General features: G+C 39.4%; 1 protein-coding gene across 1 annotated transcript; it reads right to left on the reverse strand.

The window, feature by feature from the left end:
• Positions 1–9638: 9638 nt before the first annotated feature.
• On the reverse strand, positions 9639–13460 carry LOC129924277 (DNA-directed RNA polymerase II subunit RPB1-like). The gene is made up of 4 exons (XM_056018515.1): positions 13444–13460; positions 11745–11935; positions 10379–11654; positions 9639–10305 (listed from the first exon to the last, which is right to left on the reverse strand). The coding sequence occupies exons 1-4, from the start codon at positions 13458–13460 to the stop codon at positions 9639–9641; spliced, it is 2151 nt and encodes a 716-aa protein (XP_055874490.1).
• Positions 13461–16119: the final 2659 nt, after the last annotated feature.

Genomic DNA, 16119 nt, shown 5'->3' on the forward strand with positions numbered 1-16119 from the left:
ATAATTTTCGTATTGCAGGAAACAACGGATTAAAAGCCGCGCATTTTAGATTTTAGGCCGATGATTGCTAAACGTCAAATAAAGGTCGGCACGTCCTCTTTTTGCCGGACGTTTGGTAACTCTAATCATTCCTTTCTTCTTCGCCAGACATCTACACTAACCTACACACTTTTTACACCGATCTTCTTCTTAAGGTCAATGGCTTACTCGAAGGATCAGAATAGATAGATCAGATTATATTCAAAGCCTCAAGGCCAATATGACATTCATTTTCGTAATAATACTAAAAAAAAAATTGACAATCTGAAACTAGAGATGACAAGGACACTAAAACTTAGATAAACAACTTTGAAATAAAAATGCTGCAAAATATATATATGCCAGAATTCGTCCGAACCAATCAATAAGCGTCTTGTTTTGTGAAGCCATCTACAACATATTTAGAATTATTGTTTTTTTTCATTTAAAGAGAAAAAAAAATCTGGTGTATATTCTTAAAAGCACGATGTCGTTGGCAATCTGGTAAAATGGATATGACGTCATGTCAAGACAGGAAGTTGTCCGCCCTTGTTTACGTCTCGCGCAAGGTTCTCTGGGAAGGAAGACCATTGTGTCGGCGATGTATTAAGGGGAAATAAACCATAAAACCATTATTACTTTACTTGGTCAATAAATTGGTGCTAATGAAAGGATAAGGAAAAAAAAAAGTGCCCCCCCTCCTCCCCTCTCTTTATTTGCCTCTTCTTGTCTGTACCCCCCTCTCTCTCTCTCTTTCTCACTGTTTTATCAACACATTAGAGGCATTGATTTCTGTGTGCGTTCCAGCACTCACCCTAGATTGAACCCAACAATTTAAATACAATGCCAAGCATACGTTTTTCTCTAGTGGACAGAGTCTCCTGGTAGAAGCTATGTATAGCCCACATCCTGTGGATCAGTTAATGTGCTTGCCTTGTTCTGCTAAAAATTGACTGTTCTATACATTTCAATTATATTGTAAAAATATAATTTAAAACAATAAAATATAACAAATCAAAATATTTAAGTAAAGCGACAGACTTCTGAAAAAAAGAGGACATTTCTTCCTCCAACAGGGCCGGTCTTAGGCATCAGCAAACCAGGCAGCCGACTAGGGCCTCTCATTGGCGGGGGCTTAGCACTGGACTCAATTTTTTTGACTAAAAAAATGTCGGAACATGGATCAAATCTTGAACATAGCACTGGACTCAATTTTTTTGACTAAAAAAAAATTTCGGAACATGGCTCAAATCTTGAACATAGCAGAACCACTATGGCTCTATATCTACTAGCCTAGCTCTAAGTTCTACTATGATTCAAAGGCTTATTCCTAAATGTTTAGATCTACTTACTTTCCCAACTACCTTGATCGTATCAAACAAAACAATTAATTCCCACAGCTTAATTAATTAATTTTTCTATTGTTTCATGTATTGCCTACGCCGCCCTACACCAATGAATAATTGTGCAAAGTTTTCAAAACTTGATCAGAGAAAGGCTGCGGAAGAAATAACGTGTTCAAACTTTTGACCATACAGAGTGAATTGGTCTAAGTTTTGTCTAATCTAGGCTGTCAATTTTTGAATGACTCGGCAAAACAATGGGTTTAAAATTAAAACTACGACATTTCAGCATCATATTTTTTGCAGCAGTTGCAGCAGTAGTTTGGGAGGGAACCTATTTTCATTAGGAGTTTGAAAAGGCCACTTCTGCTGAACAAAGTGAAGATACGGTATACAAAACATATAGTCCTACAACTAGTGAACATACGGTATACAAAACATATAGTCCTACAACTAATGAACATACGGTATACAAAACATATAGTCCTACAACTAATGAACATACGGTATACAAAACATATAGACATACAACTAGTGAACATACGGTATACAAAACATAAAGACATACAACTAGTGAACATACGGTATACAAAACATATAAACATACAACTAGTGAACATACGGTATACAAAACATATAGACATACAACTAGTGAACATACGGTATACAGAACATATAAACATACAACTAGTGAACATACTCTATACAAAACATATAGACATTCAACTAGTGAACATACGGTATACAAAACATATAGACATACAACTAGTGAACATACGGTATACAAAACATATAGACCTACACCTACAACTAGTGAACATACGGTATACAAAACATATAGACATACAACTAGTAAACATACGGTATACAAAACATATAGACATACAACTAGTGAACATACGGTATACAAAACATATAGACATACAACTAGTAAACATACGGTATACAGAACATATTGACATACAACTAGTGAACATACGGTATACAAAACATATAAACATACAACTAGTGAACATACGGTATACAAAACATATAGACATTCAACTAGTGAACATACGGTATACAAAACATATAGACATACAACTAGTAAACATACGGTATACAAAACATATAGACATACAACTAGTGAACATACGGTTTACAAAACATATAGACATACAACTAGTGAACATACGGTATACAAAACATATAGACATTCAACTAGTGAACATACGGTATACAAAACATATAGACATACAACTAGTGAACATACGCTATACAAAACATATAGACATACAACTAGTGAACATACGGTATACAAAACATATAGACATACAACTAGTGAACATACGGTAAACAAAACATATAGACATACAACTAGTGAACATACGGTATACAAAACATATAGACATACAACTAGTGAACATACGGTATACAAAACATATAGACCTACAGCTACAACTAGTGAATATACGGTATACAAAACATATAGACATACAACTAGTAAACATACGGTATACAAAACATATAGACATACAACTAGTGAACATACGGTATACAAAACATATAGACATACAACTAGTGAACATACGGTATACAGAACATATTGACATACAACTAGTGAACATACGGTATACAAAACATATAAACATACAACTAGTGAACATACGGTATACAAAACATATAGACATTCAACTAGTGAACATACGGTATACAAAACATATAGACATTCAACTAGTGAACATACGGTATACAAAACATATAGACATACAACTAGTGAACATACGGTATACAAAACATATAGACATACAACTAGTGAACATACGGTATACAAAACATATAGACATACAACTAGTGAACATACGGTATACAAAACATATAGACATACAACTAGTGAACATACGGTATACAAAACATATAGACATACAACTAGTAAACATACGGTATACAAAACATATAGACATACAACTAGTGAACATACGGTATACAAAACATATAGACCTACACCTACAACTAGTGAACATACGGTATACAAAACATATAGACATACAACTAGTGAACATACGGTATACAAAACATATAGACATACAACTAGTAAACATACGGTATACAAAACATATAGACATACAACTAGTGAACATACGGTATACAAAACATATAGACATACAACTAGTGAACATACGGTATACAGAACATATTGACATACAACTAGTGAACATACGGTATACAAAACATATAAACATACAACTAGTGAACATACGGTATACAAAACATATAGACATTCAACTAGTGAACATACGGTATACAAAACATATAGACATTCAACTAGTGAACATACGGTATACAAAACATATAGACATACAACTAGTGAACATACGGTATACAAAACATATAGACATACAACTAGTGAACATACGGTATACAAAACATATAGACATACAACTAGTGAACATACGGTATACAAAACATATAGACATACAACTAGTGAACATACGGTATACAAAACATATAGACATACAACTAGTGAACATACGGTATACAAAACATATAGACCTACACCTACAACTAGAGAACATACGGTATACAAAACATATAGACCTACAACTAGAGAACATTCTGTGGCATTTTCTGTGGCATTTTACGTCTCGAGAGACGATCTTTTCCCTTTGCAACTTCTTGTGTGTGATTAATCCTTGATACACAGCTGCGATCGCAGGTTGGGCAAATATAATCACCAGGCGCCGTTGCATTTTCACCCTTCTTTCTGCTTCTGTTGTGTATGACATCTGCAATCCGTGACCCTTCCTTTATGCTCTCTCTCCATGTGGATCTGTCCAGTGCCATCTCTTCCCCTAGAGAACATACACTATTCAAAACACATACACCTAGTAATGCTAAGTACTTGTGATCGTTCACTAATATTCACTATGAAGAGACAGAGACCCTATACATTATATTAAAACAACACACATGAGATATATCAATATACAATGAACACATCTCGTGATTTCTCTCTGATCTGAACTAAAAGAAAAAAAGATACAAATTCACGCATCGATTCCAAATGTAAATTAATTCAACATGTGCGATTATAATTTGCCGTTTCATTAGCTGTAATATCGGGTCGAGACCTCGAGCACAATTAATCGATTACCTCAGTATGTAATCCTTGAATATAATTCTTCTTCTCCGATATTTTCCTGTTCCACTTTTATCCAAACATGTAAAAGAAAACTACCAGTTGCTAAGCAACCTCCTGTAATGTTGTTCATAGACAGTAGCTAATGAAACTGAGCTATCTATACATATATACAATTTTCAACCACCAGAAACGTAATAAGGCTGACATAACCAAAAAAAAAAAGTTCATAAAATATAAATTATATATTAAATGTCCGTGCTTTGAATGTATATCACATTAAATGTTTGTGACCTATTTGACATTCGTCGCTGAGATGACGTCATTAAAATGGATTCATAATTGCACTTATGACGCAGGTAAAACAAAAAAAAAAACAACGGTGGGTTTTGACCGAGACCTACTAGGACGTAGCTATTTGTCTAAACTGTTCACAGGTTGCGGCGTCCCAGGTCAGTGTTGAGGCCTTCTGTAACGATTGGTCTCGCTTTGACCCGGTAACCGGCCACACGAAATTGAATATTTTCTAATCTTCTATATCACGAATTTATTTAGGTTTTAATTTAAGTAAAGATAGATGTCCATAATATTTAAACACTGAATTGTGGACTTGGTGAAACTTAAGTAGGGCTTAAACAATCTTTTTTTAAAAGTTAAAACCTAGAATTATATTAAAAAAAAATTTACAAATAGTAAAAGGCTTATCTTCGAGTCCGATGACTAATAAGGAGTACAGTATTTCATGTGGTTACGCAGTCCCAGCTTCGACCTACATATTTTGCCATATCCAGCGCAGACATAAAACCGTTGTTCCGGCGGTGGCCAATTTCGGTTCACTTTTCGCCGTTTACGTCTGTGTTCGGTAGTGGATTTTCTTTTGGTCTCAAATGTGTATCCTATGAAAAAAAAAACAACTCCAGCTGTCTCGTTCGGAAGCCGCCTGCTGCCAGGTGCCCTCTTCGATATCAGTTAAAGCTAGTACTTTAGCTGGACTTTAGAGCTTTGGGGGGGGGGGGGGGAAAGGCACCTGTCACATCGACCACCTTTCATCTCACCCCAAAAAAAAAAAAAGAACCCGTAGGCATACGATTGTCCCCCACACGGGGACACGTTCCCTGCCCAGCGTTGCTGTCAAACTATAAGCAGTCCCTCAATACTGTCCATACCAGCATTTGCAAACTTGACGCTATTTGTAAAATAACAAGCAAAATATAATAACATTAAAAAAAAAGCTGATCTGAGGGAAAGAATTGCAGAATCACTGCAATACATTTTAATACTGCATGAATAAGCTCCTATTTTGTATATGAGACAATTAATTAATTACCACTAATGGATTAACTAATTGGTAAATTTTTTTTTGTTGATTTATGTATTGTCGTAGACTATGAATCAAACGTGTACACAGCATATTAAGGGAAATAACTCCACATATGCAGCCATATCTCTCGATAAGTAGCATTTATTTCCTTTCTTTGATACCAAACATAATAACTAATATACGATAATTGATTAGCTGATTGGCTAACTTTTTTGATTGATTCATGTTTTGTCAGGCACGATATAAAAATACTTGGGTTAAGTTTCAACTTGATTCGAGAATGGGTGTGGGAGAAATTATGAGCAAGAATTGTACCAGACAGACCAGCAGAGTAAGTTGATCAAAACAAAGCTTATCTAAGGGAAGTAACCGCTAAGCACTGAATTTTTACTGAAAATTACGGGCATTATCTTCCATTCGTCTATTTAAAACAATGTAATTAATTAATACTAAATGATTAATTTATTGGTTAATTTTTGGATTGATTATTATTATAGCTTTTATATAGCGCTACTTTCATGCTTATAGCATGCTCAGAGCGCTTTGGTCCAATCTCATTTGTGGACCAGTGGGGGGGGGGGGTATCTAGGAGTTGGTTTTCCGTGCTGCCTTTAGGCGCTCAGTAAACGCAACTCTGCCAGAGTCGGGTGTCGAACCTCGAGCCCCCTTCTAGGTAGCCAAGACAAGCTAAGTTCAGGCGCACTTGGCCTCTCGACCACGCTTCGTGTATTGTTATCGACAATGAATAATTCTGCAAAATTTCAACTTGATTCGAGAATGGGAAGTGGGGGAAGAGACGTGTCAAAACGTAATAAGGGGAATAAATGTATATATATATGTTACGTATTTCCACTATCTAGGCTCTCTGCAAACTGCACCACACGACACAACGAACATAAAGAACCTCACAACTCAGGGCTCCAAAGTATCAGTAACAGTTTAATTTCAAATACATCACAATTACTGTACAGCTGGCAACAACATTGCATTAACTGTCCAAAAACCTAGCCACTGCTCCGGACTGACTTCACACACTGTGCTGGTTCTGACTTCGCCTCGTACTGGTCACATTGCGAGGTAGCGTGGGGTTTCTTGATTCTGACAAACTAGCACTTATATAGGGTCCCTACAGGCCGTTTAGAATCGGATGGAACGTCGCTTGACCACTGGTTGATCACATCCGCCGTGACTTGCGTGCGTAATTTTTACAGCACGGGTCTTTGCCGAACTGGCGTGTATTGTCACTGGTCACGGTTGACCGCTCGTCTAGCGCTGGACTGTGGCGATTTGTGTAGTCTAAAAAACACACAGCACTACCCTCATCTGTGTCACCACCAGGTTTATAACAATATATATATATATACATTTTTCATAAAGTATATTATTTATTCCCCTCATTTCAAAATCAAACAAAATTATTTATCTCCAACACTTAATTAACTCATTGTTTAATATTTTTTTGATTCATGTCTTGTCAGGTTTAATGAATAATTGTGCAAAAGTTTAAACTTGATCCAAGAATGGGAAATGGGAGAAAAAAAACATTTTAAAACTTTTTTTACCACACAGATAGACCTGAGATGAACTCCTATTGAAAAATCAGAGCAGGAAGGACTCAATCCTCCCGTAGTGCTCTGGCAAGAAACTTAGCCGTCCGGCGTAGTGCCTCATAGCTACCATACAAGTCGAGTGACTGCTCAGGCAAGTCCCCCCTTAGCTCTCGGAGCTGGGGGACACTCGTACAAGACGCGCGACACTGTTTCGACGCTCTCTCCACAGTGACTGCATCGGGAGTCATAGTTCGGGCGGAACCGGGCAAAATATGCCCCAACAGGACAATGTTCCGTCCTGCACTGTGCAATTATTGCTTGTTCTGACCTCCTTAACCGCCACCACGGATCGTCGCGATGTTTCATGTTGGGTCATTGGGGCTCTAATAGCCTCGAATGCCCGAGTTATCCCTGTTAATTCAGCGTCCATGGAGCATCTATCTGGATCCCTCAATACCGACCCATCGGTATAGCAAAAAATGGCATCCGATGAGTAGGACTTTAGCTGATGCCAAATTTCGGATTATGGCAGATGTAAATCGCCTCTTAGTAGCTCCCTCCTGCCCTATAAGGGACAGGTTAATTTATGTGGCTGGCATTCTCCTCCACGGAGGGAAGCACTTATCCTTCTAATGGGAATTCGATCAGTGGAGAGCCCAGCTGCCCAGACAGACAGACAGCCGGACAAACAGACAGAGTAAGCTTTGTAAAATGGGACATAAATGTATGCAACTTTAGTGTAATTATAATTTAGATCTTTACAGTTTTCTCTCAGTAGTGACAAAGAAAATTTGACAACTAAATACTTTTAAAACAAACTTTGTTCCACGCAACCCTAGTATTCTCCCTTCTTCCTTTGTCGTTCTCTCGCCACCAAGTAGTACTATAAATCTGCCTGCTAGTTTGACAATGTAGGTCTATCTCTTTCATTTTTACATCGATAAAGTCACAGAAATATGACAACACAAGCCCTACTTATTGGAAATACACAAAAGACACAAGATTCAATCAACAGAAACAAACTGGAGATGAAAATGTGACTAGATGTTTGGCTGAACAAGGGAGAGAACTCTTCAGACTAGGAACGAGAAAAAGATGGGATCTACACAGGAGCCTTTAATAATGTCTGGGAAGAGCGGACGAGAGTTGATGATTTCATTGGATTGTTTACGAGCGGACAAGCCAGAGTTGAAAAATGTGCAGACAACTCATGCCAAAAATAAAGGAATAAAAACAACAGAGAATTGTGGGTAAACACAGTTCTTGAGGCTACAATTCAACAGAACTGAAAATAAACTCAGAATCACACTAGATTTAGATCTATATATATGTATGCTAAATTCGAGAGAGAGAGAGAGAGAGAGAGAGAGAGAGAGAGAGAAAGAGAGAGAGAAGTCGGTCTGGTTACACATTTTGTTGATGTTATTTCTCCCACTTCCGATTATCGGATCAAGCTGAAACTTTGCACATAATTCATTATACCTAACAACACATTAATTAATAAAAAAAAACATTAACCAGTTAATTGATTTATTAGTGTTAGTAAATTTTGTTAGATTTAGAAAAGTAAATATAAGAGTATTGATAAATCTGGCTGTAAATGTGTAGTTCTTTCTCTTATAAAAGCTTTTTTTAAAAAATAGTATTTTTTTTTTATTTGAATAAAACAAATTGATGCTGCGACTTTAACCACTGACATTTTACATCATTCAAAGTGTAAGATTTGGGCCCTGCTGAAGACACAATGACTATAGTTATCAAATTATAAAAAGATTTGATCTTTCAACCAAGTTTTTTGGGACCTACTGAAGCCATGAAAACATTGTATTGGCGATCTGCATGATCATGTGATGTCACCCACTGTCCAGTATGATAAGAAAGCTACTAGATAAAGTTACCAACATAAGATATTTCTTAGGGCCCCATTTTTTTGGGGGGTGGGGGGGGGTGGGGGGGGCAAAAATGGTTCTAGGGATATTTTCAATCAGTTTGAAGAAATGGCGAAAGAAAAATTGCCTTAGGTTGATCACAAGGGTCCCATATCTAAAAAAAAAACGTTGGGCCTTATCAAGATTAAATCCGGCCCTGGAGCTACCAGATGCCTACACGGCCAGAGAAGGACAAGAGAGTAAAGCCTTATAAAGAGAGACACCCCCCACCCTCGTTTACGTCATCCCATTAATTAGCACCGCTTCGCACCCATTCGACCAAAGATGATGTGCATTTAGTGGTAAAACATAGGCCCCTATGCATTATATCACAAACATATCGAAATCACGTTCGCAGTGCTATCTGCTGGCATGTTGTGGAGCTGTAGCTGGTACTTTGGGGAGCTGTAGCTGGTACTTTGGGGAGCTGTAGCTGGTACTTTGGGGAGCTGTAGCTGGTACTTTGGGGAGCTGTAGCTGGTACTTTGGGGAGCTGTAGCTGGTACTTTGGGGAGCTGTAGCTGGTACTTTGGGGAGCTGTAGCTGGTACTTTGGGGAGCTGTAGCTGATGCTTTGGGGAGCTACAGCTGGTACTTTGGGGAGCTGTAGCTGGTACTTTGGGGAGCTGTAGCTGGTACTTTGGGGAGCTGTAGCTGGTACTTTGGGGAGCTGTAGCTGATGCTTTGGGGAGCTACAGCTGGTACTTTGGGGAGCTGTAGCTGGTACTTTGGGGAGCTGTAGCTGATACTTTGGGGAGCTGTAGCTGGTACTTTGGGGAGCTGTAGCTGGTACTTTGGGGAGCTGTAGCTGGTACTTTGGGGAGCTGTAGCTGGTACTTTGGGGAGCTGTAGCTGGTACTTTGGGGAGCTGTAGCTGGTACTTTGGGGAGCTGTAGCTGGTACTTTGGGGAGCTGTAGCTGGTACTTTGGGGAGCTGTAGCTGGTACTTTGGGGAGCTGTAGCTGGTACTTTGGGGAGCTGTAGCTGGTACTTTGGGGAGCTGTAGCTGGTACTTTGGGGAGCTGTAGCTGGTACTTTGGGGAGCTGTAGCTGGTACTTTGGGGAGCTGTAGCTGATGCTTTGGGGAGCTACAGCTGGTACTTTGGGGAGCTGTAGCTGGTACTTTGGGGAGCTGTAGCTGGTACTTTGGGGAGCTGTAGCTGGTACTTTGGGGAGCTGTAGCTGATGCTTTGGGGAGCTACAGCTGGTACTTTGGGGAGCTGTAGCTGGTACTTTGGGGAGCTGTAGCTGATACTTTGGGGAGCTGTAGCTGGTACTTTGGGGAGCTGTAGCTGGTACTTTGGGGAGCTGTAGCTGATACTTTGGGGAGCTGTAGCTGATACTTTGGGGAGCTGTAGCTGATGCTTTGGGGAGCTACAGCTGGTACTTTGGGGAGCTGTAGCTGATACTTTGGGGAGCTGTAGCTGATGCTTTGGGGAGCTACAGCTGGTACTTTGGGGAGCTGTAGCTGGTACTTTGGGGAGCTGTAGCTGGTACTTTGGGGAGCTGTAGCTGATGCTTTGGGGAGCTGTAGCTGGTACTTTGGGGAGCTGTAGCTGATACTTTGGGGAGCTGTAGCTGGTACTTTGGGGAGCTGTAGCTGATACTTTGGGGAGCTGTAGCTGATGCTTTGGGGAGCTACAGCTGGTACTTTGGGGAGCTGTAGCTGGTACTTTGGGGAGCTGTAGCTGGTACTTTGGGGAGCTGTAGCTGATGCTTTGGGGAGCTGTAGCTGGTACTTTGGGGAGCTGTAGCTGATACTTTGGGGAGCTGTAGCTGGTACTTTGGGGAGCTGTAGCTGATACTTTGGGGAGCTGTAGCTGATACTTTGGGGAGCTGTAGCTGGTACTTTGGGGAGCTGTAGCTGATACTTTGGGGAGCTGTAGCTGATACTTTGGGGAGCTGTAGCTGATGCTTTGGGGAGCTGTAGCTGGTACTTTGGGGAGCTGTAGCTGATACTTTGGGGAGCTGTAGCTGATGCTTTGGGGAGCTACAGCTGGTACTTTTGGGGTGCTGTAGCTGATACTTTGGGGAGCTGTAGCTGATGCTTTGGGGAGCTGTAGCTGGTACTTTGGGGAGCTGTAGCTGATACTTTGGGGAGCTGTAGCTGATGCTTTGGGGAGCTGTAGCTGGTACTTTGGGGAGCTGTAGCTGATACTTTGGGGAGCTGTAGCTGGTACTTTGGGGAGCTGTAGCTGATACTTTGGGGAGCTGTAGCTGATACTTTGGGGAGCTGTAGCTGGTACTTTGGGGAGCTGTAGCTGATACTTTGGGGAGCTGTAGCTGATACTTTGGGGAGCTGTAGCTGATGCTTTGGGGAGCTGTAGCTGGTACTTTGGGGAGCTGTAGCTGATACTTTGGGGAGCTGTAGCTGATGCTTTGGGGAGCTACAGCTGGTACTTTTGGGGTGCTGTAGCTGATACTTTGGGGAGCTGTAGCTGATGCTTTGGGGAGCTGTAGCTGGTACTTTGGGGAGCTGTAGCTGATACTTTGGGGAGCTGTAGCTGATGCTTTGGGGAGCTGTAGCTGGTACTTTGGGGAGCTGTAGCTGATACTTTGGGGAGCTGTAGCTGATGCTTTGGGGAGCTGTAGCTGATGCTTTGGGGAGCTACAGCTGGTACTTTTGGGGTGCTGTAGCTGAATTCACTTACGACACGTCTTTAGAAATATGAGGAATCAAAATACAGAGCTTTTAATCAATAAAATGTGTATCCTGTCTTGTGAGGGTTAATAAAAGTAATTAGGTCTACCTTATGAAGACTTCAATCCAAGATACCGAGTGCAGAGCACAACTTTAGAAGACAAAATGTGCAGCTCATCTTATTTATAATGTATCCCAGCGCATCGATAATTATCTGAACACTCCAACTTTTTAAAGAACTCAGCAGAAAAAATAGAGTAGCCTAACTTGGTTTGAATATTGTGGTCATAGACATAAATAAATACAGACTGGCCGATAAAAGAGTTTTATGAAACGAAAATTTGTGACTTGCAATTTTGTGTACTTTATTATACAGCAGTGTAGTTTTGTTTAATCTCTAAGACTGAAGATCATGCAACTTTTCAGAATTCGGAAATCCGACAACAATAGATATACATGTTTTCAAGTTACATGAAGTTATTTCCTTTCTCCAGTCTATATTTATTTAGGTCTATGATTGTGAAACATACGATTTTTAACCAAAAGGTTAACCATTCTTTTGTTTTGATGCGCATAAAAACGTTAAAATTATTTTAAAATATAGTCTGTATATTTAGTTTTTCCCCCCGTCCCAAGCTAAGATGCCTGTTTGGTTTAATGCTATCATTATGCTTTGACACAAAGACATTTCTTTTTCAGAGAGGAAATAATTAATAATAGAAATGCAAGAACGCTAAAAAATTGTCAAGCATGCTCCTCCATATTTTATGTTTGCTAAAAAATCAACGCAGAAAATTATTGAACAAGGAAGTGAACATAAAAAAAAAAAATAAAATAAATCAATTTTGGCTTGCGGTAAGAAAAAGAAATCTGGCCACCTTGTCGGAAGTGAACATAAAAGAGCCAAAAACGAAAATAATGGCCGGCTATTGAAAGCGTTGTCCAGTTTACAGCATGGTATAGAAATATTATAAAAGTTTTTATCAATGAAATGATCCTCCATTCACTCGCGGCCAAATGTATTCATACGCTGTCGGCTATTTTGATTCATTTATTTGCTTTTGAAGCTGCACCGCCAATAAATAAAGTCCATGTTTGCCTAAATAAGCAGAAAGACATTAAGGATATTTTAAAATGAGAAATAAAAATAAGATCAACGTATTGATCCACATGGAATGTATATTAGACCTGCATCTTGCATCATTACTCCCCCCCCCCCAATCTTAAAAAGGGTTTTAATATATTTGTAATCTTTTGTTTTATTGTAGATTGAAAAAAAAAATAGCTGCCTAGTCACGCGGCAGCCTATGCACGCTGGACTGTCGTTTGGTCGTCTCTATTATCCCGGGTTCATACTCTCCCCGCTGCCATCGCCCGTCGTCCTGCGGGAGGTAGGAAGTAGATCATCTTCAACTCTGAAGGAATATCGGAAACATACACAAAAACAAACACTGTAACACAAACATAAACAAACCCAAACATGCACATAAATTGATTTGCTCTTTAAGTTTCGGAAGTTCCAAACCTCCCGCAGGACGACATTTCAGCGCGCAAACCGCACGACCAGGCAGCCAGTACTACTTAGCCCCAAACTCCAGCAAGACGGCAGGTAATAGAAGCGTCCGGGGTTCAAACTCAAGGCCATTGTGATGACAGTCTGAGATCAGGGCCGGTCCTACAGAGTGCGGGGTCTATGCGAAACGGATTGCGCGGGGTCCAGTCTCGGTTGGGATAAGGATAATAAGTGAAAATTAAGATTTTGTATTAGAAAATAAAATCGTCTTTGCATTTTATTCATTTTTTTTTACTTAGTACAAAATCACGGTCAAATTAACTTCATGAGCCTTCTACAGTAGATTTGCCAAATATCGGGGGCGCGGTGGCCGGGTTGTTAAGCGCTTGGCTTACGAACCTGGAGACCTGGGTTCGAATCTCGGTGAAGACTTGGCTCTTGAAATTTGGGATTTTTAGGGCGCACCTGAGTCCCAGCTCTAATGGGTACCTGACTTTAGTTGGGGAAAGTAATGATGGTTGGTCGTTGTGCTGGCCACATGACACGCTGCTCGTTAACCGTTGGGCAAAGAAACAGATGACCTTAACATATGACCATCTGCACCATAGATCGCAAGGTCTGAAAGGGAAAATTTGCTTTACTTTACTAGCAAATTATCGCTTTTGATTTTTTTTTAATAGGTCGAGATAGATTTAGATCTAGATTTATATGCCAGTAACTATTTAAGCAAATTAAGTTATATCTTCTTGTTTTGGTTAAAATTCGCCTTATAATTACATTTGTTTTAAACGAAAGCTGACAAAGCCATTTTTTTTTAATTGCAAGTAGGAATGGCGTTTTTCATAATGAATGACACCCTCCGGAATGACAATTTTGTCTGTTTTTAAGGAGATTTGTATAATTTTTCAGAAGATTGCCTGACCTAGCCAGGAAAACCAGTGACTTGGCAGGATTTAAGTCATTGGTTAATATGCATGACTTAATGCATGACGCGTAGGACGTAATCATCTTCTTTTTTTGAAGTAACGTCTGTATTATATAAGATAAGTTAAGATTTTAATAATTTCAAGAGATTTTCATGATTTGTTCCTATATTTTTGCCATATCAGGAGATTCGCAGGAGTTGCTAGAAAACCAGGAAACTCTGTAACCTTTAAATAACAAGTTAAAATGGTTAAATTTAATAATTTACACCTAGAATTAGCGCGGGTAGCACTGCGGCCGCATAGGTTGCAGTGGCTTAAGGCCGGTCCTGTCTGAGACCAATATCTAAAGTATAAAAAGACAAGCAAACACAGCTTAGATGCTGATTGGTTGTAATGAGGTGAAAGCCTGGGCATTAGCTATGGTCAGAATGATGTCGACCTCACCATAAAACATATATACAAAACAAATTATTTATTCACAGGCTCATACAAACTCAAGCTGAGCTGGTTCTGTCATGTTGCAAGAGATGCTTCACAGTCAAAAGACATTCTTCAAGATACAGTGGAGGCAGTACGAAGAAAGGGCCGTCCGAAGAAAAGCTGGATGGAGAACGTGAAACAAATAGATCGGCATCACTCGTGATATCCTGCTAAGAACGTCTGCTGACAGGGATAAGGCTGACAGGGATAAGGCTGACAGGGATAAGGCTGACAGGGATAAGGCTGACAGGGATAAGTGAGGGCTTTGGTTACGCGAACTACCACTGCACTCCTACAACTAATGTCAAACTACCACTGCACTCCTACAACTAAGGTCAAACTAGAAATGCACCATTACAACTAAGGTCAAACTACCACAGCACTCCTACAACTAAGGTCAAACTACCACAGCACTCCTACAACTAAGGTCAAACTACCACAACACTCCTACAACTAAGGTCAAACTACCACTGCACTCCTACAACTAAGGTCAAACTACCACTGTACTCCTACAACTAAGGTCAAACTACCACTGCCCTCCTACAACTAAGGTCAAACTACCACTGCACTCCTACAACTAAGGTCAAACTACCACTGCATTTCTACAACTAAGGTCAAACTACCACTGCACTCCTACAGCTAAGGTCAAACTACCACTGCCCTCCTACAACTAAGGTCAAACTACCACTGCCCTCCTACAACTAAGGTCAAAGTGACATATGAGATGAGAGAAGATAAACGCAACGTATACAACAAGCACAATATAAAAAAATCCTTTAAAAAAATGTATCTAAGGGAAAGAACTTCGCACTTACAACTATATCTCTCAATAATGTAGAAGTTCTTTTTCTTTTTCGAAAAATGGTTAATTTTTTTTATTAATTCATGTTTTGGTTAGGTTAAATAATTGTTTAAATTTCACCTGGAACCGAGAATGGGTGTGGGGAGAAATCACGTGTTCAATTCTCTATGGAGACGAAACACTACATATTTAGCCGTATATGTGAATACTGGAGGATTACTTTTACTTGTTCGACTTGTCTATGCCAATGAATAATTGTGCAAAGTTTCTACTTGACCCGAGAATGGGTGTGGGAGAAATAACGTGTACAAACATAGAGATACTTTTATATAAACAAAAATTAAAAATACTTGTACAAACATAGAAATACTTGTACAAACATAGATATACTTTTATATAAACAAAAATTAAAAATACTTGTACAAAAATAGAAATACTTGTACAAACATAGATATACTTTTATGTAAACAAACATAGAAA

Source organism: Biomphalaria glabrata, chromosome 1 (assembly GCF_947242115.1).
Source record: "Biomphalaria glabrata chromosome 1, xgBioGlab47.1, whole genome shotgun sequence".
Lineage (NCBI taxonomy): Eukaryota > Metazoa > Mollusca > Gastropoda > Planorbidae > Biomphalaria > Biomphalaria glabrata.

Excerpts from the sequence above, each read along its gene's own strand:
- LOC129924277 (XM_056018515.1), bottom strand. Across the intron at positions 11,655-11,744 it reads ATCAGCTACAGCTCCCCAAA|CATCAGCTACAGCTCCCCAA; the intron begins GTACCAGCTACA and ends AGCTCCCCAAAG. Across the intron at positions 10,306-10,378 it reads ACCAGCTACAGCTCCCCAAA|CTACAGCTCCCCAAAGTACC; the intron begins GTACCAGCTGTA and ends CCAAAGTACCAG.